The sequence below is a fragment of the Lepisma saccharinum genome, chromosome 27 (genome assembly GCF_977018435.1).
Source record: "Lepisma saccharinum chromosome 27, izLepSacc3.1, whole genome shotgun sequence".
Lineage (NCBI taxonomy): Eukaryota > Metazoa > Arthropoda > Insecta > Zygentoma > Lepismatidae > Lepisma > Lepisma saccharinum.
Genome location: NC_139255.1, coordinates 52,237,400 through 52,261,290, shown reverse-complemented (window position 1 = coordinate 52,261,290; position 23,891 = coordinate 52,237,400). Strand labels below are relative to the sequence as shown.

Here is a 23,891-nt window from a genome sequence, read left to right as displayed (position 1 = left end):
AAATATCTAACTTATCATTAAAATAGACTCATGATTCGGTTTAGACTGAAGTGAGCAATGCGAATGGAAGAATGGGTGTAGACTAGCTTACCCTGTTCGGTTTAGAAATAAGACCAGTAGCTCCTGCTTCTCCGATGATTCCAGATTAAAAGACCTCGTGTCGCTCTCATGCGCACCTATTTAAACCCTCGCTTGGCCTCTCGTCACCTCTTACCAAAGGCCAGTGTTCTTACCATTTCCTGTGAAAGGCTTACCCAACACATTTCTGAGCAGGAGCTGACAAGTTCTGCCAGGGTCAATATTTCTTAATCGAACGGGTATGGTACGGTATGTGACAAAAAATATAAGCAACAGTGTCTGATAGACACTGGGTGCCCGGTTAAGGGGTTGCCTGCTTGTTTACAAAAACAGGACGCAGCCTTTTTAAATTTAAATCTGAATACTTTATCGTGCATAAAGTTAGATAATGATTTAAAATTATTGTTATAATGTAAATATATCATTTTTAAAAACTGAATCATTAAAATTGCACTAATTAGATTAAATATATAATGGTCGTTAATACTTTAAAAACAGTAGACAGTCATTTCTAGTCAGTTTTTTCAACGCATGCAGTGGCGAGATTGAAAGCAATTTTAAGCAGATGTTGGGGATATAGAAAATTTTAGAGATGTGTGAATAAGTGTACCAGGGAGGCTTGTACGCGTATGTGCAGGGGCGACTCAAGATAAAATTTTCACCCGGGCAATATGGATTTTTGGTGTCCCTACTTTTCATCCTGTCCCCCTCCCCCGCCCCTAACTTTCTACCTTGGTCCTTCTACTTACCACCTTCATCCAATATAAAAACATGACCATGTTATATGTTTACGATATTTATGAGAAATAACAGCCTTGTTTTCAAAATACTTTAAGTGTTCCTTAATGTTAAAGAACATGTTGTCATGTGCCAGTTCCGACGACACAATGAAAAATGCAAGGAAGAAATGTTTCCCGAAAGCGACGATAGATGGCAGCACGCCATATAAAGAAGAGCAGAGTTCATTGTAGAAACTCGGAGCGGTGAAGAGCGATTATATATATTATAGTAAATGCAAAATACCGAAAGGAAGATTATAAAAATTATAGAGGGAGTACATAAAATGTTGTAAATAGCCAATTAAGATAATTAAGAATATGCTCGTATATGAAACAATTAGGAAAGTTAATAAGTGAGCAAATGAATTCAGGAATGTATCTCCTTTCTGATCCTAGTGATCAAAATTTGATTTAATACCTCTGACGAGGAGAACATCGTCAGCTTTTGTATTTGTCCGTCCCTCGGTGGCGCTGTGTTCAATTAGACGCCCCGAAGCACTTACGGTTGCGCTCCGTATTAGACGCACTGGGCCATAGGCAGCGCTTGCTGTTAGCAATCCTGGGCTATTCCCCTTTTGGTCGTTACATAGGAGGTGGCGCTACTGTCAGTTTAGACGCCCCTAATCTTTCTATAACTATAGCTTGTGTCGTTTGCATAATGCCAAAGAAGCGGGGAAAGCGAGCGCATATATGTAATAAATAAGATTACATTTTAAAAGGAAAGACAATAAATTAGAAGAAAGAAAAGAAGAATAAGCCTTTTCACTAATCAACGATAGAAAATAAGAAGAAGCCTTTTCCCAAATCAAAGACAGAAAGGAAGTAGAAGCCTTTTCCCAAATGAAAGATAGAAAGGAAGAAGATGTATTTTCCAAAATAGAAGGAAGAAAAGAAGAAGAAGCCTTTTCCAAAACTAGAAGGAAGAAAAGAAGAAGAAGATTTGATTTCAATTATACACATATATATAAGAAGAAAATAACCGACGTAAATTTGGAATAAGCATATATATATGTGTGTATATATATATATATATATATATATATGTATATATATATCAATGTATGTAAAAGCTTCGCTATATATTTTCTCTGTATTGTGTACAGTTTTCAGAATATAGATCCCCACTTAACTATATCACCTTGTCTATAAAACGCTTTCTTATTTGGAATTCTCGAATAAAGAACCTATCCCCTGAGATTAAGATATTTCTATAGCCGTGGTAAATAACATTTAAGTACGTACCCCCAGGGACGTAACAATGTTTAGGTAGGCCTATGTGTTTATTTAATACGCACAGTGGGATCCATGAGTATTACCGTGCAATTTGTCCATGACTACTTTCATTAATTTTTCTCTTACATCCTATGTGTTTTTTAGTGAAGAAACTTTGTGTATGCTGGTGCAGAAGATGTCAACAGCTTGTTTTTTGTTTTCTTTTAATTCTTGAAGCTCTTATTGGGTCAAATAGAGTGCATGAACGTAGTGATGGACAATTTGCACTGTAATACTCATGGATCCCACTGTACATAATAGCATCAAAATAACAGTAATATCTTAGTTTAAATTGCTACATCATTTTGCAATAAATTCATTATGTTATGCAGCAGCAACTTTAATTTATTCTTGTCAACAAAAAAACCGAACTTTTTTTTTTTAAAAAAAAAAAACAAATAGCCATTCACCCGGTGTAGGCACATAGTGCTTCATATTCCACTTTAAACTGTATATGTTTATGTATGTGCATAAACAAGCAAACAAGTAGCCACACTTATGCAAACAGAAATATGGTTTTGGCGCTAATTAAGGGGGACGCTACGGTTTGGTTCCCGGCTCGTAACCCGCCCCTGGGTATGTGCTACAGACACCCCCCCCCCCACACACACAAGGTCATATCCCGATGTCGCTTTCCAATTTTGTTGCAATCAGTCTATAGTTAGAGAAAAAGTAAGGAAAGTTTCAAAAAAAGTTGCAGAAGAGTACAAAATTTGCAAGATGTGCCCTGATCGAGGACGGGAACTAGAAGCTTAACAAACTATTTATCATAAAAGTATATGTATTTCACTCTCTGACACATTCTCTGGCTCAGTGGCGTGCCTAGGATTTTCGAAAGGGGTTATGTATCCTTGATTTAGTAGTTAGTTCTCATTTTGCCATCTTCTCCTGACTTTGACGTTATTTTTTTTTAGAAATACCGTCACCCCCTTTAGGTACGCCACTCCTCTCGCTCATTTTGTTTCTCTCCCCATTCGCTACTCAACTTACCACTGTGGCGCTAGTGTGGCTGCCACTATGATTGCCGATAGCAGGATATAATGTTTGTTTACATTCGTCAATACAGCGTGGTAAAGATTTTATCACAATTACGAGAATTTTGTATTTGTAAACATGTGGACGTGCAAAGAAAGGCAAGGATTATTACTATGTCAAACTTACACTATTTATCGATAATAAAAGTTACCCCTTTCGTTTCTCTAATAATCATGGGTCTGCTTGAAGTTGCTACTTTAGTAACAATAACTGTAAACATAATTATTGCTGGTGTGCTAGGAATAGTTTCTTTAGCATTGTTACTATTGATTCTCTAAATATTCGAAAGTCGTGCTTTCTACAATTGGAGAAAGATGTACATATGACTTTTTTACTCTTCTTCTCTGCTACTATGTGTGTTTTTATACTAGAATGTAGTTTCAAATAACTTTCCTGTCCTTGAAGAAGAGGATCATAAATATGATTTTACTGTGCTGAGTGCCGATTCAATGAAAAAAAAATCAGCAACAATTGATGACACTTACTCCCTACTTGGTTTTCAAAGGCAGAGAAAGTAAGAGTGTGCTACCAGCTTTTGATATAATTTGATATAATTCCTGAAAAAAATGTTTATATTTGGGATTGTGTACGGATGACTCGTGTATTAAACATATTTGCCTATAGCAGGGGTCCCGTGCTCGTATCCCTCTCGGGCTTTGTTGTTTGTGAATGTCCAATCATCAATTTCATCATTTCATCACTCATCCCCATCTTCACAAATTAGCCAAGAGGCACAAAACGCGAAGTAAAATAAACTAAATCAATCAATCAATATTTGCCGATAGATGATGGTTTTAATTTACAGTTCTCTGCACCATAAATATATTTAAAAAATCTGATAGAGCCACGTTCCCTTCCTTTATACAGCATTTTTGCCCAAGCCGAGTTCGACAGACATCCAGTGATGTGCCTCTACGCGTAAACAACGATAGTCTACATTCTACACGTAGACTATTTTATACACGTAGATTACGTAATCTATTTAAACAACATGGCGAAAGGTGATAACTTAGCAAAGGGCGCCGTGGAATTAGAAGAAAATTATACTGCGTATCAGTTGCTGATGTGTGAGGAGAACTTTTCATACTCTTTCTTCTAAATTCGAACAATTTCTCACCTAGGAAGAAACCTAATATAGGAAATATTCTAGTATTTTATGTGGAAAAGACTAATGTTGCTTCATGACTGCCATCTGTTATTTTTTTGCATACTATTTATCTTCTTCCATAGTTGATAATAGAAGAGAAGAGAAATTTTGTTCTAAATAGGATTCTTTTCATTTCGTTAGGAACCAATATAGTTGAAAATGTCCCTTTCTTCTCATGAAACCCTTGAAAATTAATTTTAATGCACTTTAGATTGTCTACGTAGTCTATGTAAACTACAACCCAATGTAATCTACGCGTAGATTACGTGTAGGCAACGCATGTAGACGTAAACTTATAGTCTACGACACATCACTGCAGACATCATTCGATTCCTTTTTACGTAGAAATTTTTATTACCTTCTGTAATTAGTGTTTCATTTTTCTTAGTGAAAATGAAAACTTTTGTAATTGATTTTACAAAACATTAAAAAATAAGTGTATCAAAATTGCATTGCATAAATTAAGCAGTACAGTGACATGTATAAGTATTACCAAGGAAATTATCCACGACCATCAGGCCGCGGTGGCTCAGTTGGTAACGCGTCTGACCACCATGATAAACGTCCCGGGTTCGATCCCCGGCCGGTTCAAATCCGGGAACTTTTCTAACGTTGGAAGCGGCCCCGGCGCCCACCCAGCGTCGAATGGCATGGGTACCTGGGGGAAACCCTGGGGGGTAAAGGCGGTCAGGAGCGTGATGCTGATCACATCACCCCCACTCACGACCGGATCAAGAAAGTGTGGGGCGTTACCCCCCACCCCCCTATACGCCTTCATGGCGTGGTTCTAAGCAGAGGGGAGTACTTTACCATTTTTTACCAGGTTTTTTCTCTTCGTTTTAAGCCAATCACAGTTTGGACAAATTGTCGAGCAATACTTGTGCATCCCACTATACTACTAAATTCGTTTACTGTATGCGAAGAAAAATAATTTAAGGTGTAGCTATTGTAGAACTAATGTAAAACGTTTATTACTATCGTGAAGGGTTCAAAATGATACTAACGTGTAAAATAGTTTAAGTAAAGTACATAATATAGTTGATATTCTAGTAACAACGGGTTTACACTACTTCCACTGGAGGGCACCACATGCAAACAAATAAAAAGCGAAGAACGTGGAGCCACTGCGTTCGCTTTTCTTGTGGTTTCGTTTGCTGTAAGTGCTTTTTTGGTGCAAGCAGTGGCGGTGATTGGGTTCCAAAACCGGGGTAGAGGGGGCAAGGACATTTTACTTTGCCTTGGTACATAAGGTTTAGCATAGTGTGAGGTCAAAATTGGCAAAACGTGGGGGGAGGGGCAGCACTCCCTCCCAAAATCGCCGCCACTGGGTATAAACCTTATTTTTAGTGCCTTTATCGTGACATCACTGCCGGTGATTTCACAGTAAAATTACTTTCAATTTTTTACAATGCAGGGTTGCCAGCTGCACTATTGTTGGAATTTTGCTTCTGGTTTATTAATATAGACATAATGAATTGTTAGTATTTGCAGTTTCAATCTTACGTACACATTGTGGAGGAAGTTGTACGTAAAAATATAAAATATTCATATTTCCTCTAATTAAGCTATAGGAAGATCTTTAATTTGAGAACCACTTTCTAGAAAGACAACTCACAGCTTTCTATATCTAATCCGCATTCCTGAGAGTCGAATGGATACTTCTTGAAGTCGAACTTGCACATGGAAGTCACAAGGTACCTGCAAAATATATAATGAATAATGGTAATATAATTAAACCTTGTTTCCATATTAAAACACAATCTTGCTGACCAATGTATTTTATTAAGGTTTAAAAACACTTTACATGTAACGTTTTAACCCTGTATCAGGGTCTTCCTCATACTAAGATCGTCTTAGTCTGAGGAAGACCCTGATACAGGGCTAAAACGTTACATGTAAAGTGTTTTTAAATCTTAATACACTGCCTTGGTCAGCAACTTAGCGTTTTTAATGAATAATGTCTACCCAGACACTGTGAGGCATTGTTGTGAAGTTATTGTTTCAAAAAATACAATAATTTCGTTCCTTACAAATGGATTAACAGTGGGGAGGAGATTTCATTTTCGGAATTTCGAAAAACCATGGAATCCTTCTCTTTTGATTATATAACACGATTGTCTGACTTAATTCGTATATTTTGCACTCCTATTCTAACCGTTTTTCTATGTTTTTTTCTATTTCAATGTCAATCGACTGAATGCACTCTTTCCTAATTTCTAATGAATGATGCCAGTTCACAGGGAAAGTCGACTGGCCAGTTCGACTCTCGCCCCCTTATGACACTTGGAATATGTCCCTCATTGATTGGTTGATTCAATTTGAAATTTTGGGTGGGTCTGCACTTAAGCTGTTTTGCACCCGTCACATGAAACGGTGTCCAGCCCCTTACCTAAACTAAAATATAACAAATATAGTAAGTGAGAAGAGAGAACGAAACAGTTAGTGAGAAGAGATAAAAAACAGTAAAAGATAAGAGATATAGAAACAATAAGAGAGAAGAGATTAGTGTTGCTCACGGGACGGGACATGTCCCGTCTCGTCTCGTGTCTCTTCTCGTTTTCGAGACGAGACACGAGACGGGACAAGCTTTTTGAAATTCGAGACGGGACGAGACGGAATGCCTTTCTCGTCTCGTTTTCGAGACGAGACACGAGACGGGACGGGACGGCTTTTGAAAAGTCTCGTCTCGTCTCGAATGTCTCGAAAAAATAAAAGCAAAATTTTTAATCAGTTGCAAATACTTGTTTGCTTGGAATAAAATATTTCAATTAGAAACGTTGAGAAGCGTGTATTAAGTCAAAAGAAGACTATTCTAGAGAGATTAATGAATGAATACCTAACTTATTTTCTATACTCTTTCGAAACACAGCGTTACTCCCCATTTTTTTCAATTTATTCCAGGTTAATAACTTTTTGTTACGATAGTACTCCAGATCCTAATACAATTCTGAATAAAATCAAGTAAAAGAGCAGGTAGAGAAGGTGGAAGGAGAAGCCAAAACATCGTGGAGTGTCTGAGTCCGAGATTTATCTTGTAAAAATAGTGTCAGCTATATAGGTTGGAAAGATAAACGGACCGACGGATAGGGTTTATTATTATGATTATTATTTAATTTTTACATCAAAGGGGGTACAGAAGTAAATGTTATTAGGATGTAGGAAACATGGCAGTACAAATTGATAAGTAGTTGTTGAGAAAGTTATTAAGGAGTTCAAAGATATTAGCAAGACTAAGAGAAGGGGATAATTAGAGACAAATAATCTTGTATTATCCCACTCCGAACAGCTGAGAGCTAAAGAGGAGGAGAAAATACGGGAAATATGGAAATAACTAATTTGGTGATTTTAGTGTTTACAGGGAACCAAGACAAGATTTTACCACATGATTATTTGCACGGGTTGCGAAATTATTAGAATGTTATGGAAATTTCGGAAATGTCTTTGTTCAGAAAATTCTTGTTGTTTCCCTCAGGCAGTCTACAGGTGGTTGTATTCGATTTCTTTACGTCCGTTTGAAGATTATTTTCAATGCTTTTTTATTTATTTATTTATTTATTATTTAAGGAGAATACTATTCCTTGGATTGTAATAACGAAATACCGAGGCTGATATAGAATAGATTTCAAATGAAAGAGGGCACAAAGTTCTGTATAATCGTCGTAGAAGGAAACGTTGTTCTACGAGGGGACTCCCCGATGGTACAGTGCTAGCGTCGTAGCCTTGTAATCAAGGGGTCCCGGGTTTGATACCTGGTGAAGGCACATAGTGATTTGAATCCCACTTTCAACTGTGGGTCCAGTCCCGATTAGCCTTTCTGTAAATCAGATGAAGGAATGTTGTAGCTGTTATTTTTATTCTGTGAATTTAGCCTTCAAAACAAATTTCACAAAGTAGTGTTATCCAATTTCAGAGGGAAGCTGACAGCAATGTCAGGGTGGCGGGAGCCTGTTTATGGCCAGGGTGTATTCCGAGACTATTTTTCGCCGTTCCCCACTGACAGAGGTTTCGCTTTGAACAATGGACACCGTTGCTTCAGGGGGCAAACACCAAACATAGGGGCGAGGTCAGTGGCGGATTACCAAATAGGCCCACTAGGCACGTGCCTAGGGGCGGTAACTCTTCGGGGCGGCAAATATTTTTTTTCCAGAATATCAAAAATAATAAAAAGTGTCTTACGTACACAGTGACAATTTAGACCTATGAAACCAATGTTTCAAATCAACGGTTTGCAACACTTTTGCTTCATACGAAAGAAACCTTGATGTATCGGATTTATGTGTTATCAAGAAATGTTTCGTCTGCTCTGCCTCCTTAAGGCTTCAATCAATTTGTTTTTAACCCGTGCTGTGGCTTTTATCGCTTACAATGACAATGCAAGCTGCCCAACCTTTGTTGGTTTGTTTTTGTAAATACATACCCGTCGATCTTCCACTAAGCTTTTGTTAATGGCCAGGCAGGAAAGAAGACTGATTGTTTGATACTCGCATCTGTGACAATGCCAGTCTTAAAAAAAATAAACACATAAACACTGCTGATAAGTGAGTGAGTGAGTGCAGCTTTCGCGTGGACCGCAACTAGTTTTTGTCTTACTGTATTCTCTGGCTGGTGCATTCAGTTTGTTGCTAGTGCGTTTGCGATTTGGTGTTTTTTTTTATGCAGCAGGCAGCATGAAGCGAACAAAATTAAGTGGGGCGGCTTATCGTAAACTTGCAAACGAAAAGCGTGAAGGAGAAGCAACGTTACAGAAAAAGCTTGGTACAGTGGACACGTTTTTTAGGCGAAAGGAACAAGTGATTTCCGAAAGCAGTCCAAAAATTGAAGTGGAAGCGGTTACATCGAGTGAACTCTGTGAAACGCAAAATGTCGAAAATATTGTGGGTATAGTGGAGGAAGAAAGTGCACCTGAGGTAGTGTCCCCTCAGTTCGTAGGAGTTCCTGATTGTGACAGTGAGAGTGCAAATTTCGTTAGTGACGATTCTGCCGAGTGGTGTCTGAACGAGTCTACAATTGACATTCTTCTAAGACGTGGAATTAATCAGAATGCTAAAAACGATTTTTCTAAATCGCAAAGACTCATAGCAGGTAAGACAAGATTTTTAAATAATTGTTATTTCTTTTGTAAACTTGTAAATGTCGAATCAATTTTGCGGAATTATTTGGTATATTCGTGCAGCACTGATGCCGTTTATTGTGCATCATGCAGGTTGTTCAAGGGCAAGACAAACATCGCAACTCACGGCATTTCAGACTGGAAAAACATTTCAAATATTCTAGTATCACACGAAACTTCTGAAGAACATAAAAACTGCGAGTTGGCACTCTTAACAAGGCAGAAATCTTTTGGAACTTTGGAGAACTTCTTCTGTCATTTCTGAAGGCGCAGCTAACCTTCAAGCTGCATATGAAACTGATCTGGAATCAACCTTTCCAAACGAATGTGTGCATTTTGCGGGGCTTCTGAAGACCAGAGGAATCTGTGACTCGCCAGCAGAAATGTTATAAAGATACGGAAAGAAAAGCTGTAGTCTGTGTTTCCAAATGTGGACATTGCATTAAGAATATATTTGTGTACTGCTGTAACAAACTGTTCAGCTGAACGTTCGTTTTCGGCCCTAAAAATACTGAAGACTTATCTCCGTTTAACAATGTGTAATAAAAGACTGAACGAGTTATCTATTCTCCACATCGAAGCAGACATCTTGACTGATGGACACATCAACTTTGAAGAACTTATGCACTAGTTTGCAGCAACCAAAGTGAGGCGGAAGCGGCTTTTATGACTGGTGAATTTAATTTCTCAAAACATTACATAATTTTAGGTATAGCACTTACAGAAAATGAATTGTTTGTTATTGATTTTTATCCTTTGTTTTCTTATTTCAGTATGTTCACCAATTTTTATATTAGCCTGTAAAATACTGCAAATAAGTTACTACTTTTCTTTTGAGAAGGGCGCACATTAAGTTTGTGCCTAGGGGCGGCGAGGAAGCTTAATCTGCCACTGGGCGAGGTTGACCTGCAGTAGCGGGTAAGTGCCATAAATCCAGGCCTGAGGTATGAATGAAGGTTGATGCAAGGGAGGGGCAATAAAAATTCTGTAATTTGGTTTGCTTGCTGACAGGAAGTTTTGCAGGAAAATCTGAAAAGGAAAACGGCAGACTTTAAATGAAAGAGGGAGAGTGAACACAAGTTCTTTGTATTATTCGCCGACACACAAGCTTCCATTTGGAAGGTGAGGCTATCAACAGCGAAGTTATTAGAGGGTTGGAAGCAGTGACGACGCCAGAGAGGGGCAGGGGGACGCCCCATGTCAGACACTTCGCCCCTCCCCCGGGGCCCCCAACTGAAGTTAATTAAATATCGAATAATAAGAGAGTTCATTTATAAGAGTATGACGATTTTCACCTTTTCAAAGTGGTGTATTCTGCATGATATCACTTTCCTGCTTATAATACCAACTTGATTAACAAATATTGATTTGTTTTAGTATATACGTATATAGCTATGTGTGTGAGACTTTCTTTCAAGATTCGAGCGCCGACCTGGGCATAAGTGATATCTTATTCATTTATGTCCTGTAATAGCCGAGATTAACCTAAGTTTTAACCAGTTTTAAGAACTGGGAAAAGGTGTTGAATGTGGATGGTTTTAAAAAAACACGAATATTTTGTGGACCACAAGACATCATCTGTAGTACGGGTAAATTATTCTAATCGTGGTCTTTAGTGACAACGCTAATTATTAAAAGACATTCAAAGTTGATTCAAGATTTGGTTGGTTGGTTGATTTGATGTTTTAAGTCCACTTTATGCACAGAAAAGCAATCGGGATTGGACTTATAGTTTAAAGTGCCTCCACTGGGTATCGAACCCAGGACCAAAGGTGATCGAAGAAAACCCGACACTACATGTCAGTTGCTGTGGATTCATCGCGGTTTCTTACTATTCAGGAACTTGAATTTCGAGATGATGAGTCTGAGGAAACCTTAACAAAGGGAATTTCTTCGATACTCTTGAAGTTAATGAGGGGATATTATTTGGAAATGTATTGAACGTGAACCTTAAAATGCAAATTACACTTAAAATTCGATTCAAAACATATCGCGGGCATTTAAAAGAACGCTTATTAGGATTTGCCACTCTTCAATGATTAGATGCAGGTTCGCTCTTTCTCGTACATATCAAAATCGAAGAACTTCTTCCCACGAACTCCATAGGTGCCTGTAATTGGGTAGCACAGACATACGTTGGAATGGTAGAGTATGAGTAAGTAATGCCAGGGTCAGAATATTTCTTGAATTATGAGATAACTGAAACCTTTGTCTGATTTTTTATCCTGTGATAACATTTCCCTGAAAGGTGAAACACAAATTTTGCCCAAAACTCTTCAGCGTTACGAAGATGGTTGTCCTTAAAATCTTTGAAAAGGCTTGCTGGAAACAGGATGCTGGATGCAAACTGCCTCATTTGGCTGTTCTTGCCATTGAGAAGAAATGTCAAGTCCTGGACGTAGCAAAGGTGGGCAATGTGTTCTCCAAAGCACATAGAGCAGAATTCTCCTACAGGAGAATTGCACTTCACTAAGTGCCTCACATTGTTTCTAATACTTTAGAAGATTAATTTCTTCCAACGTAACGTTTATTTTCCAAGAAAATTAAACTCTTCGAAGAATTTTTTCGTCATTTATATTATTATCTTATAACTTAAATATTTATATCAGTAGTTTCATCTCAAGAAAGACGATGAATTATAAAATTATGAATGTCTTCCAATACTGAAATAGGCCACTAGACACAACGGAACTTACCAATAAAAAGAATTAATGTCTTTATTGAAACGAATCATGTGGAGATAAACTCGTAATCAAGAAGTAAATTTAGGCAGTAAACGTCCACTCTAAATAAAAGACAAACACAAAACACCATACATGAATATAATAATAATTATAATAATAATAATTATTATTATAAGTATTATTATATAAGTATATATATGTGTTTCGGGCGTTTTAATGTGACTGCCCACTTACAATATTTTGTTTCCAGCCTCCCCCCCAGTCATATTTCCCTGGTGCCATCACTGGTTGGAAGTAAATTGATTAGGACGAGGAAAGTAACATTAGCTGTTGACAGTGTTGCACCAAAGGACGTGATGTCTGCTACTGTTTGTATAAATGATAGGAAATTTAAGCAAATATTTATAATTGTTGAGACTTGATAGTTGTTTCCTTCATTTCATCGTGGGAAGAGGTTTTCTGAGACAGAGTGGGATTATTTTACACATACATGAGAAAGGGTGGTTGTTTAAAGATAGAGACGTATTTTGCACATTTCTTAAAAGTTCAGATAAAACGAGAATTTAGCCTTACTGTTACGAAAAGAGATAACGCAGTACAGGGAAAGAATAACTCTGCACATTTCTCGCACCTGGTAGGATGCAACACACATTCACAAAGTATTGCAGGAAGTCTATGAACGAGAATGAAGAGGGATACCTGAAATTTGACTTACCTGCGGGTTAATTAGTGGATTCTAATATTCTTAAGGTTGATAATTTTTTTAAAATTTTTTTAAGTCCGCTTGATTCACAAATAGGCTAAATCACGAACCGACCTACAGTTTAATGTGCGATCCGATGCACTTTGTGACTCAATTGGGTATCGAACGCGAGGACCGTTCATTACAAGACCTCGACGTTATTACTTCGCCATCGGGGAGGCACCCAATTTACTCAAATATGTTGATTCCAATAACACGTTATATGCATAATCTGATAATGATGCACTTTTGGTGCATCTAAACATATTTTTTTCAACTATAGCATGTCTAAAAGAATCATTCAAGTTGGGATTTTTATAACATCAGGAGGCACGGCTCTGTAAATATGCGATACAAACTAAATGCAGGTTTGCCTTCCATACGTGGTGGTTTTGTCACGTTTCTTCGCTTCGTAAAACATACACTTTTGCAGGAACGGCTGGCTTCTTGCATCCGCCTGGGGCCGTCCTCTAGCTAAACAAACAAATATATTTGTTTCGCATAATCGAGGGTTACTTATTCCTGCCGAACTTACTAGAAACAAGGATTCTATTGGGATCATACGGCTTTGAATGACGGTATCAATGAAGATTTATGATGTACACTACTACTTATAATAATGAGCATAAAATATTAATCAGGAACTTTATTTTTCGTCAACTGGATGTAACATCCTTTTTGTTATTCAGCAAATATTCAATTTATCACCTTTTTTGACATTAATTTTCTTGCCAGGACAGCTGTTTTTATGCAAATTTTGGCGATCTTAACTACACGTAAGCTAGATATTAGCTAATATTCGTGCTGTTACATTACTATTCTTCTAACATCTTTGTAACATTTCATGTAATAACAATAACATAATTAATTAATTTACATATTCAAGTGAATAGACCCTTGAATTATATTAATGTATTAATTTAAACATTTGCTTAATTGTTGTCGTTAATGTTATTATTTTCATTTTTTCTGAAACACTTGGCTCGGACACCCTCCCCTGCCTGCCGAAGGATAAATTAGATCAAGCGGTGGTGGTACCGGACTTAGAGGCTAAAGGGAGAACAAAGAAGTATGTGCGTCATAAGCTGAGCATCAGAAACAGCACAATGTCACAAAGAAACACTTTTTGAAACTTATGTCATAGAAGATGTTTAACAATATTAAGAACAATAAATGCTTTCTATTTGTAATATACTAAGTATTGAAATTTTAAATAGTCTTTTGTGTTCGTACTACACATTTAAAAACTTTTTTTGTTGCTCCCAGCGCCAAACTTAGAATTTAAAGAAAAAAATGTAAATTTTCATAGTGCACGGAAGTGCGACATTAAGAAAGAAATAAGGTCTAGTGGAAAACATTTGAAGACTTCCAAAAGGTATAGCAGTAATGAAAAAGAGCACTAACTTATGTACGATGGATAGACAGTTGTATGGAAGCGAGGAAAAACACAAGGTAGATTTCATAAGATACCTAGCAATCAGTAACCAACAAACTGCATGTTTAATATTAATGTCCTCATGATTAACGAACCTTATTTATTCTCACCACGCAATGGGTAAAATATTTGGAGCTTTATCCCACTTTCCGGAAAAATATTGTGTTTCTGCTACTTTTGACTTTTGTTGGCATGATATCCCGGATCACTTTTACGAGACGAGACGAGACAAAACGAGACGGGACGAGACGAGACGAGACAGAACAATTCGAGACGGGACACGAGACGGGACAAACGAATATTTTCGAGACGAGACACGAGACGAGACAGCATTTTCACGAGACGGAACGGGACAGACCAAAGTCTCGTCTCGTCTCGTCTCGTGGGCAACACTAGAAGAGATAATGAAACAGTAAGAGAGAAGAGATATAGGAACAGTGAGAGAGAAGAGATATAGAAACAGTAAGAGAAAAGATAAAGAAACAGTAAGAGAGAAGAGATATAGAAACAATAAGAGAGAAGAGATAATGAAACCGTAAGAGAGAAGAGATATATAAACAGTAAGAGAGAAGAGATATATAAACAGTAAGAGAGAAGAGATATGAAACAGTAAAAGATGAGATTTGAAGAAACAGTAAGAGAGAAGAAATAAAGATACAGTAAGAGAGAAGAGATAAGAAACAGTAAAATATGAGATTTAAAGAAACAGTAAGAGAGAAGAGATAAAGAAACACACATACACATACACACACACACACATACACACATACACACACACACATATATATCAGTGGCGGCTGGCCAAGTGCAACAAGTGCAGATGTTTTCACCTAATTTTCAAATTAATATTGACATTTTTCATTTGCTTGTTAAATTAAACTATTTCCCAGCAGAACGCACACGATAATACTCAAATAACACGCCGCTCGGCGCTACGCACGTATTGAGTTCGTCCCAACCCAAGAGCAAACACCGCTAGGTTGCGGAAAACTTAGCCGGTTGTCATGGCAACGGTGACGTCACCTAGCGTTGACCTTGAACGGGTGTCGCCTTCTAGATGAAGCAGTTCTCTCGTCGGAGAAAACATCGCATCCAGTGCTTGTGGCAAAATCTTCGCGTTCTCGCGAGATCTTGTTCCGCGTGTGTGTTTCGCGTTTCCTATCGTGTGTTGTGTTCATGTGTTGAGCTGTGGTTTCTACAATGAACCCAGTAAATGACTTAGTGTGTAATTTGTTGCAGACACCATTTTCCAGATGGACGGATGAAGACAAAAAAGACGTTTTAAATTGGGGGGGGCACTGGCACTTACTATTTGTTTTCATTGCCTATAAATATACTTCTTCACCTGTTATTTTAGGCACGAGCCGCTATATATATATATTATATATGTGTGTGTGTGTGTGTGTATGATCAGTGCTCGAAGTGAGAATTCCTAGCTGCGGGGGAGGGGGGGGGATAGGTGGAAGGATGCTTCTAAGATCAACATGAAGACAATGCAGTAGATGGGGAGGTGCCTATTCAAACTTTTTTATGAAATATTTCTTAACTTGGCGGCTAGTATCCCTCCACGTTTCCCCTCACGTCGAGCACTGTATATATATGTCTTCTGCAAGTGGGTGTTGCTCAATACCAAGAAACTACCTTCCCCACCCGAATGAAGATTAACTGTTCACTAAATCTGAAATACCCCTTAACCAGAATTGAGGTTAGTAGTGACAGGGGAAATACAGGACCTAAGGCAGTGGTACTTTAGTTCACATAGGATATTTTAATGAAACAAAAAAGGACTGTACAGTACCAAATGTTAAACACTTGCTTCATCATCACCGTGATGACCCACCCACCAGCTTGCGACAAACGCAAACACTAAGAGCTAAGAAATCTATAACAAACCCACGTAACCTAAGCACAGATGCACTGTTAGACCTCAGAGGCTAGATTAGGAATTGTTTGTTTAGAGCTCTCATCCCCTGCCCGATTCAGTCGCTCTCCGTTTAACGACACCTTACGTACTATGGTCGAGTGCAGCAACGACGATCAAAATTTAAACTCTGATCGAGAAAGGATCATTGCAAAATTCTATGGCACGAAGACGGATCAACACTTGATCACGATCTAGGAACATCAAAACGAATTTATCTTCTGATCGGTTGATTTACTTTATTTTACTTCGCGTTTTGTGCCTCCTGGCTAATTTACGAAGATGGGGATGAGTTATGTCTTCTTCTCGGCCATTCGCCACCGTTTTGGTGGCTGATCCTGGTTCACGATACTGACGCTTCGATTGCAGGCAGTTGTTTTTTAATAGAAAAAGATTGAAAAGTGATATCGAGGGCATGCAAACGCTAGAGATGTTGGGCGTACAATGCTAATTCAAGAACTGTGTAAAAACTGCCACAATAATAATAATAATTTGTGGTTCTGTGGTGCAAAGTCGTAATGTATCCAAATATTTTCTACCCCTGAACTCAAAACATATATAAATGTAATATATTACGTGCAAGTGCAAGGTAAATTAGAACAGAGCAATATTACGCTACATAGTGTTGGAAATATTTTTGTATAAATTTACGAAAATACATGTTACTGACAATTTACACGACACGACAATATAAATATATAAGAATTAAGAAATTAAAAATTCAAATACCACAGACATCAGTAGCATCAAAATCGAATGCATATCGTAAGACATTAAAGCGTTACGAGCTAAGGTTCTGTCCTGTAGAAGAAAGTTCCATGCTTTCTCCTTCTCCTTTTGTGTTGTGCCGTCAGTTCTTTTTTAATATTATTAATTTTCTACACTCTACTACATTCTTGTAGTCGTCGACAAGGTTGATTAGTACATCTCTCAAATTCAGAGAAGTTTGCAGCCCGAATTATCTTCTTCTCCTACATGTTGATACTTTAACACATCACATTACTCTATGCGGTTCTTGTTGTAATTTGTTTTAGCCAACCAATCAGATATAGCCTTACAAATTAATCTCGGATCAGTTGAACGGAATCTCGTGAACGTCGTTTTTCGTTGGTGCAATGCAAATCTTTAAACCAAGTTCATTTAGAGTGGATTGAAATTGATCTCGTTCAACTGAACTTCGAAATAATCGGCGTTGGTGCACGCGGCCATTACTTCCTCCCCTTCGTGCTGTTAGGCGTCGGGGTCCTTCAGCCATCTGCTAAAACTCTTCCTCTTGTGTCATTCTCTTAACTGCCATTAGTGCCTTCCCTCTTTTAGTAAGCATCTCTGACAGGTATTGTTCCCATTCTATTCGAGGTCTTCCCCTTCCTCTCCTTCCTTCTGGTCTATCTTCCATTACTTGTTCGGTTTTTTTCTTCTCCCATTCTTATGACATGGCCATACCAGCCCAGTGTTCTTCTCTCTATTATCTCTTCAATTGATTCTACTTGTAGCTGTTCCCTGATTTTAGTGTTTCTGATTTTCTCTCGTCTGGTTTTTCCTACCACTCTTCTGAGGTATTTCATCTCTCTTGCTGTTAATCTACTTTTAGCTTATTTTGGAGCGTTAAGTTTTCTATGCAGTAGCGTAGAGCATTGTTGGTATAATATACAGTTTATAAATCCTTAATTTGGTATTTTCTTGCACCTTCTTTTTTCCCCACTATTGTATTACTTATTTGGTAATACAGGGTGGTGCAAAATTCCGTTTACAACGCGGAGGAGGTGAATCGCCAAGTGAAATGAAGACGAAAATGTAAATGGAATTTAGTCGAATGTCGCACCGTATCAGAGCTAGAGGATGCCGAAATCGTATGAAAATGGACTTCACACTTCCATATGCCGACAAATAGTACTCATAAAGAAGATGCGGCACGATATCCCCCAAAAAAGACACCTGGTAGTGTGTGAGGGATTCCCGGGAATACGTATGTCCGACATGGACGCAGGTATCGAATGGGGGTACAAAGGGAAATGACGGAGGTCACAGCACATGAAGAACATTTCGCCAGGAAGTGTCCGAAAAGCAGGCTGCAGAAGGGGATTCCCCAGAGAAGAAGGGACACAGCCAACATGTGGGGAATCCCTACCGCATTTATTTTCGACACGCGATTTGTGCATCATTCGCTAGCCCAGGTGTGTTTTTTTGGGGGGGACATCGTGCCGCATCTTCTTTATGAGTACTATTTGTCGGCATATGGAGGTGTGAAGTCCATTTTCACACGATTTCGGCATCTTCTAGCTCTGACACGGTGCGACATTCGACAAAATTCCATTTACATTTTCGTCTTCATTTCACTTGGCGATTCACCTCCTCCGCTTTGTAAACAGAATTTTGCTCCACCCTGTATATTTTTTCTGAATCGCGCCTTTAAGAGAGGAGTTTTTCATCCTTCTCTTAGACTCAAGCTTCGATATTTCTTTTTAGGCCTACTAAAACAGAAGTTGAGGGTTCACTATAAACGAATTTATAACACATTTGGGTTGAAACTAGTGATTAGTGTTCACTGCAATCAGAACTGACCCTATTTAGGTGATACTTACCTACCCGACATTATGACTTCATTGTTATTATAGAAGTTTGCATAACCCCTGTTTTGTATGTGGTCGTAGTGGCTCCATCTTTTGACGTTTCTGAAGTACAGCTGCAATGGAAAAGAAAAGTACAATTCGTCACTTACCTTTTAACTTTGTGAAAGTAATTATTATAGTTCGTTATTAAGTTACCCACGGATATAGAGGCTTTAATTTCGTCAAATTTTCGCCCCTTTTTCCCCTGAATTTTTCACTGTTCCCGGAAAAAGGATCGTTACTCCTGGGGTCGTTGTAACAGGTCACGTGATTCGTGGCAGCCAATCAGAGTAATTATTTCAATTTTCCCGCGTTAATACTCCAATACGATCATGCTTAAAACAATGTTGCTGTTGGATTTTACGCTAGCAACAAACACATCTATAAATTAAATAAATAAAACACAGAAATCAACTTACGAGTTTTGATGCGTTCCACTATATCCCATAATACTACATGTTATAACAGTGGCAGTGATCGTGACGTATCCTTCTTCTTATCAAAAATATATCCTACAACTTCCAAGTAGAAATACAACACTATGCAAAACATACATAATAACATCAATTAGTACATAAAATACATAACAGAAACTCACATCTGGCCTCCAAATCTCTCCGAAGTCATCATAAGATACAAGAACCCTTGGCCCAGTGAAATTGTAGTTCAGCCGACAGTCATACCAACGAATGAGCAAGTACGCGACAAAATCCACATCCTGTAAAGTAACGTAATGTTAGATTTACATAGGTTATTATTACTATTATTATTTTCAAAATTTGTTATATAATAGGTTACCGGTTAAGCCATATAATATGTTATAAATCATAACAACGTACAGTGGGATCCATGAGTATTACCGTACAAATTGTCCATGGCTGTTATCATGCGTCGGGGCATGCTGCGGACGAGTCGTTCAAGGTATTCCACATCGATGCGGCGCCATTCCTCCTGCAGGCAGGCGATAAGAGCAGCCACTGTCGTGGGTCCCCTCTGTTGCACACGTCGCTTAAGAACACGCCACACATTCTCAATGGGCGAAAGGTCGGGATTCGATGGTGGCCATGGCAGAGTTCGCACGTAATGGCGAGTCAACCATTCTCTTGTCAGCCGCGTTGTATGAGGCCTGGCATTGTCGTGTTGAAAGATGAGACGCCGCCTGTGGAACAGGTGCCTTCGCACTGTGGGAAGATGCCGCTCCAGTATGCGTGTATAGGCGTGTGCATTCACAATGCCCTCACAGACGTGTGGTGGGCCAAACCCAGATGCCGCATGCATCCCCATACCATCACTGACGCAGGTTTCTGTACCCGACGTACATAACAATTTGCTTCATTCTGTTCCTCCTTCCGACAAATGACTGTTTTCCGTATTTTCCCGTACACAACATTGAAAATGGATTCGTCCGTCCACAAAACTCTGTTCCACTGCCGAAATGTCCATCCCCGGTACATTCGTGCCCACCGTAGACGATTTTGCCTTTGTTCAACATGGAAAGGAGGGTTTACGTTTCGCCTTGTACACTCGGTAACCGCATCGCTGTACGTAACGGCGAATGGTTCTGGTTGACACTTCAATGTGAAAGCGTTCTCGAGTCCACAGTCGTAATTCGGCCACAGAAACATGATTGTTGGTCTGGATATAGCGCCTAAATATCCGTAGGTCACGCACGCTCAGCAGGCGTTTTCGACCGGGGGCCTTACCTGGCTCTGTAGTACCCGCATTTTGGTGGTGTTTGATGATGCAGTGGACGGTTGACTTGGGTAAGTTCAGTTGGCGCCCTATTTCCCGTTCACTGAGTCCATCCCGTTGCAACTCCACCACTCTTCTCCTCACGGTGTTGTCAATAGGTTTGCCCCTGGCCATGGTGACGATGCACTGCGGTTCCTCGGTGCACAGCACGCGCTTATATACGGCGGACTCCCTTATCGTGTCCGTGACGTCATGCTCAGAGACCTGCACAAGACCCGAAAGAAACCCGTCTGCGAGGAGGGGCGCCTACAAGAATATGCAACACGCACGTCAAGCCCAGGTGTTCGACATCGCTCAAGCGAGCTTCACGTCACAGTTGTGCACAGGCATCGATGCCTGCCAGGTTTTTCTATTACCCGGGTCTTAAGAAGACCCGTGAGACTCGATGTAGTTCTTGCAAGTAGAAGCGAGCACTCCTGTCAGTGTTGCCAACGGCCATTATATTTCACTACGCATGGAAATATTTGAATTTCTGCTAGGTGCAGCGCAGGTGCCTTCAGGTTGTACAACCATTGGCGTAGCAGGGGGTGGGTGAAGTAGGCGACCACCCTTGGCCTTGCGCATGTAAGGGCCTCCCGTCCCACGAGGTTGATACGAAAAACGTAATAAATGGAAGTGAGAAAGATAGAAAAGGCTAATTTTTGTGGGCAATAAAAATAAGGCCTTTTTATCTCTCTTTATATTCTAGTTTAACATTATAATTTGAATGAATACGTCAAGTCAGAGGCGGGCGGGAACTCTAACCATAAGGGGCCCCGAAAAAGTCAAAATAATTATAATTTCTCATGTGAAACATCAACAAAAAAATTGCTTGGACATTTTTATCCATTTATTATTTTCTTGAATAAAAAGCTCTTTATCTTGGCTTTTCTTCTGTCTCGTGACCTTGCATAGCCTACACGATTTTAATATGTTAATGATAAAGCACCTCAAACTGCCACGGAGCAAAGTATGGGGCATTTAAATGCTCCCGGTGTTTTAAACTGAAGAAGGGTATGGGTAATATTAGCAGTTCTTCCTTCGTTCCTACAACTTCAGATGCAGCTATTGCCCTCTGTAACGGGCATGAAGATGATTTATCTTCCGAATTTCATGATCCAAGTTCTACGTTTCAGGAATGTGCTTAAATCTGAAATCAAGAGCTTTGGGAAAGTTTATTCTCCTTGATATCTCTACACTAGCTTTCAGTGTTCTCTGTATCCTGTACCGCCTTCTGTTTTGGGGGAAGGGATAAGTAAGTATTTGTATTTTCTTCTTTTGAATACATAAATGTCAAAGAAAGATATGTTGTAATAGGCTATGTGAAAATTCAGAGTTAGAGCATCGATTTGTATAATTATTAATGTAAATGTAGCCACAACCAGCCACTCTAAGTAATTGCATAAATTTTCTGGAAGAATATGACTGTACTTGAGGGACCCAAATTTATTTCTTGCGGACGCGTACTTTACGATTATGTTACGCCACTGCGTCAAATATTTAATATTACAAGGAAATTAAGACGTAACAACAAAATGAGATTCACAATTATTATTATCATCTAAGTCCTAAAATTCAAAGTTAACTGCTACAATTAATGTGCAACAAAGTCAAATTAGCTGTATCAATTGAATACACCAAAGATTTCACACTTATGGTGCAAATGACTATCGTTTTAAGATTTGTTGATGTTGAAACCGATTGTGTCGAAGAGCTTGTAGGTAGATACTTTGGGCCCCTAGACAGCATTGTGGTTTAGCGCACCCCTTTTCCCCCCCTTTATGTGCGTCCTTCGATATTTTCTACTTAAGCCATGGTTTGTGATATTTACATCCTACAAACTTTGAAATGAGGAAACAAAGAAGGGCTCATTAATTAATATATAGGTTATATTTCAAGATTCTTACTTTGTATTTCTGATTTTTTTTAAAAAAAGTTTAGCACATTTAAGGATATTTCAGTTGTCTTACTGCCTAAAGAACATCGGGAGTGGACCTATAGTTTAAAGTGGGATCCGAACCACCATGTGCTTCCACCGAGTATCGAACCCGGTACCCCTTGATTACAAGGCGAGGACACTACCACTGCACCATAGGGGAGGACCCCCCAAAAGTATAATGTAGAACCACTACCAGTTACAGAAAGTTCCAAAATATTTACGATGGCACTTTCTGCCAGACTTGATTCGTACTCCTCTACAGGTGACAACAGTAGCAGCAATTAGGGGCGGGACCGAGAGAGTGCAGTTGCCCCCCCCCCCACTTTTTGCCACTTTTTCACCACGCTAACCTCATGTACCAAGGGAAATTAAACTGTCCTTGCCCCCCTACTTTTGCACGTTGGCCCCCTAGTTTTGGAACCCAATCGCCGCCACTGGGTGTGAGTGATACAAATGTTTTCTAGCAAGGAATAAATGTCAAATTGATAAAAGTAATGAACATTTTAAGTGCTCCTTGACCATTTTAGAATCTAAAAGTTGGCAACGGTGACTGCGTGACTCATGTATCTGGAGACGGTGCAAAACCGGAATGAGCGTTCGCTGAAGATAAGCCAGCTTCGTCTTGCAAGGCCTTCCAGTTACCCGTGGGCTTTCGATGCTTGATGGGTCAAAACTCAGGTCTATAGTTTTACTCGCCCGCCCGACCAGCCAGGCGGGCCTAGTAAGCGATTCTGGCTGCTGTGCAGCCCTCTGGTCATGCTTCCGTCGAATGCGCCACTATCTGGAATTTCCGTATGGGTCTGGTACCTGGTCGAAGTTCAATGTCACGCGTATTGTTCCCCGTTTTCGTTCTTTACGTGACGTTGGGTGCAACATGCTGGGATCACGATTCTTGCCTGCTCACACGCCTCCTCTTACACACATGCGTCACTTCTGCGGGTCACCCATTCCACCGCCTATGCCTCTGTGCATTTAATCACGTATTCCTTTCTGGTCGAACTTCATTGTCACCAAGGTTGTATATGACGTACATATTTTTAAATTACAAGACACAATAGAGGTTATATTTACACTAGATAAAATATAAGATTTTTTCATAATATTTTTCGGCATTGTATTTTATCACTATAACCATTAATCATTTAGGTCTACTTTATGCTTATGTGGGCTTCTTGGGACAGGACCTACAGTTTAAACTGCTATCCTTGGAACCACTAGCATGTGTTCCACAGGGAATCAAACCTAGGGCCCCTTTGATTACGACTTGATAGCGTAAGCTACTACGATATGATTATTTTTTCCAACCCATTACCTTTAACATACAGGATGTGCCATAAACCAGCTGACAAATTGCATCATTAATCTAGCACTCACTAACAATAGCATACCTTCAAATAGCTACTGCTCTA

General features: G+C 39.2%; 1 protein-coding gene across 1 annotated transcript in view; it reads right to left on the bottom strand.

Annotated features, from left to right (window-relative positions):
• LOC145980250 (gamma-aminobutyric acid receptor subunit beta-2-like) overlaps positions 1-23,891 on the bottom strand; it is a 32,466-nt gene that overhangs the window by 5,800 nt on the left and 2,775 nt on the right. The window contains exons 2-4 of the mRNA XM_083113260.1: positions 19,411-19,530; positions 18,786-18,886; positions 5,927-6,009 (exon numbers count right to left, since the gene is read on the bottom strand). Of these exons, the coding sequence (XP_082969386.1) occupies positions 5,927-6,009; positions 18,786-18,886; positions 19,411-19,530 (304 nt within the window). The remainder of the gene's footprint in view (positions 1-5,926; positions 6,010-18,785; positions 18,887-19,410; positions 19,531-23,891) is intronic.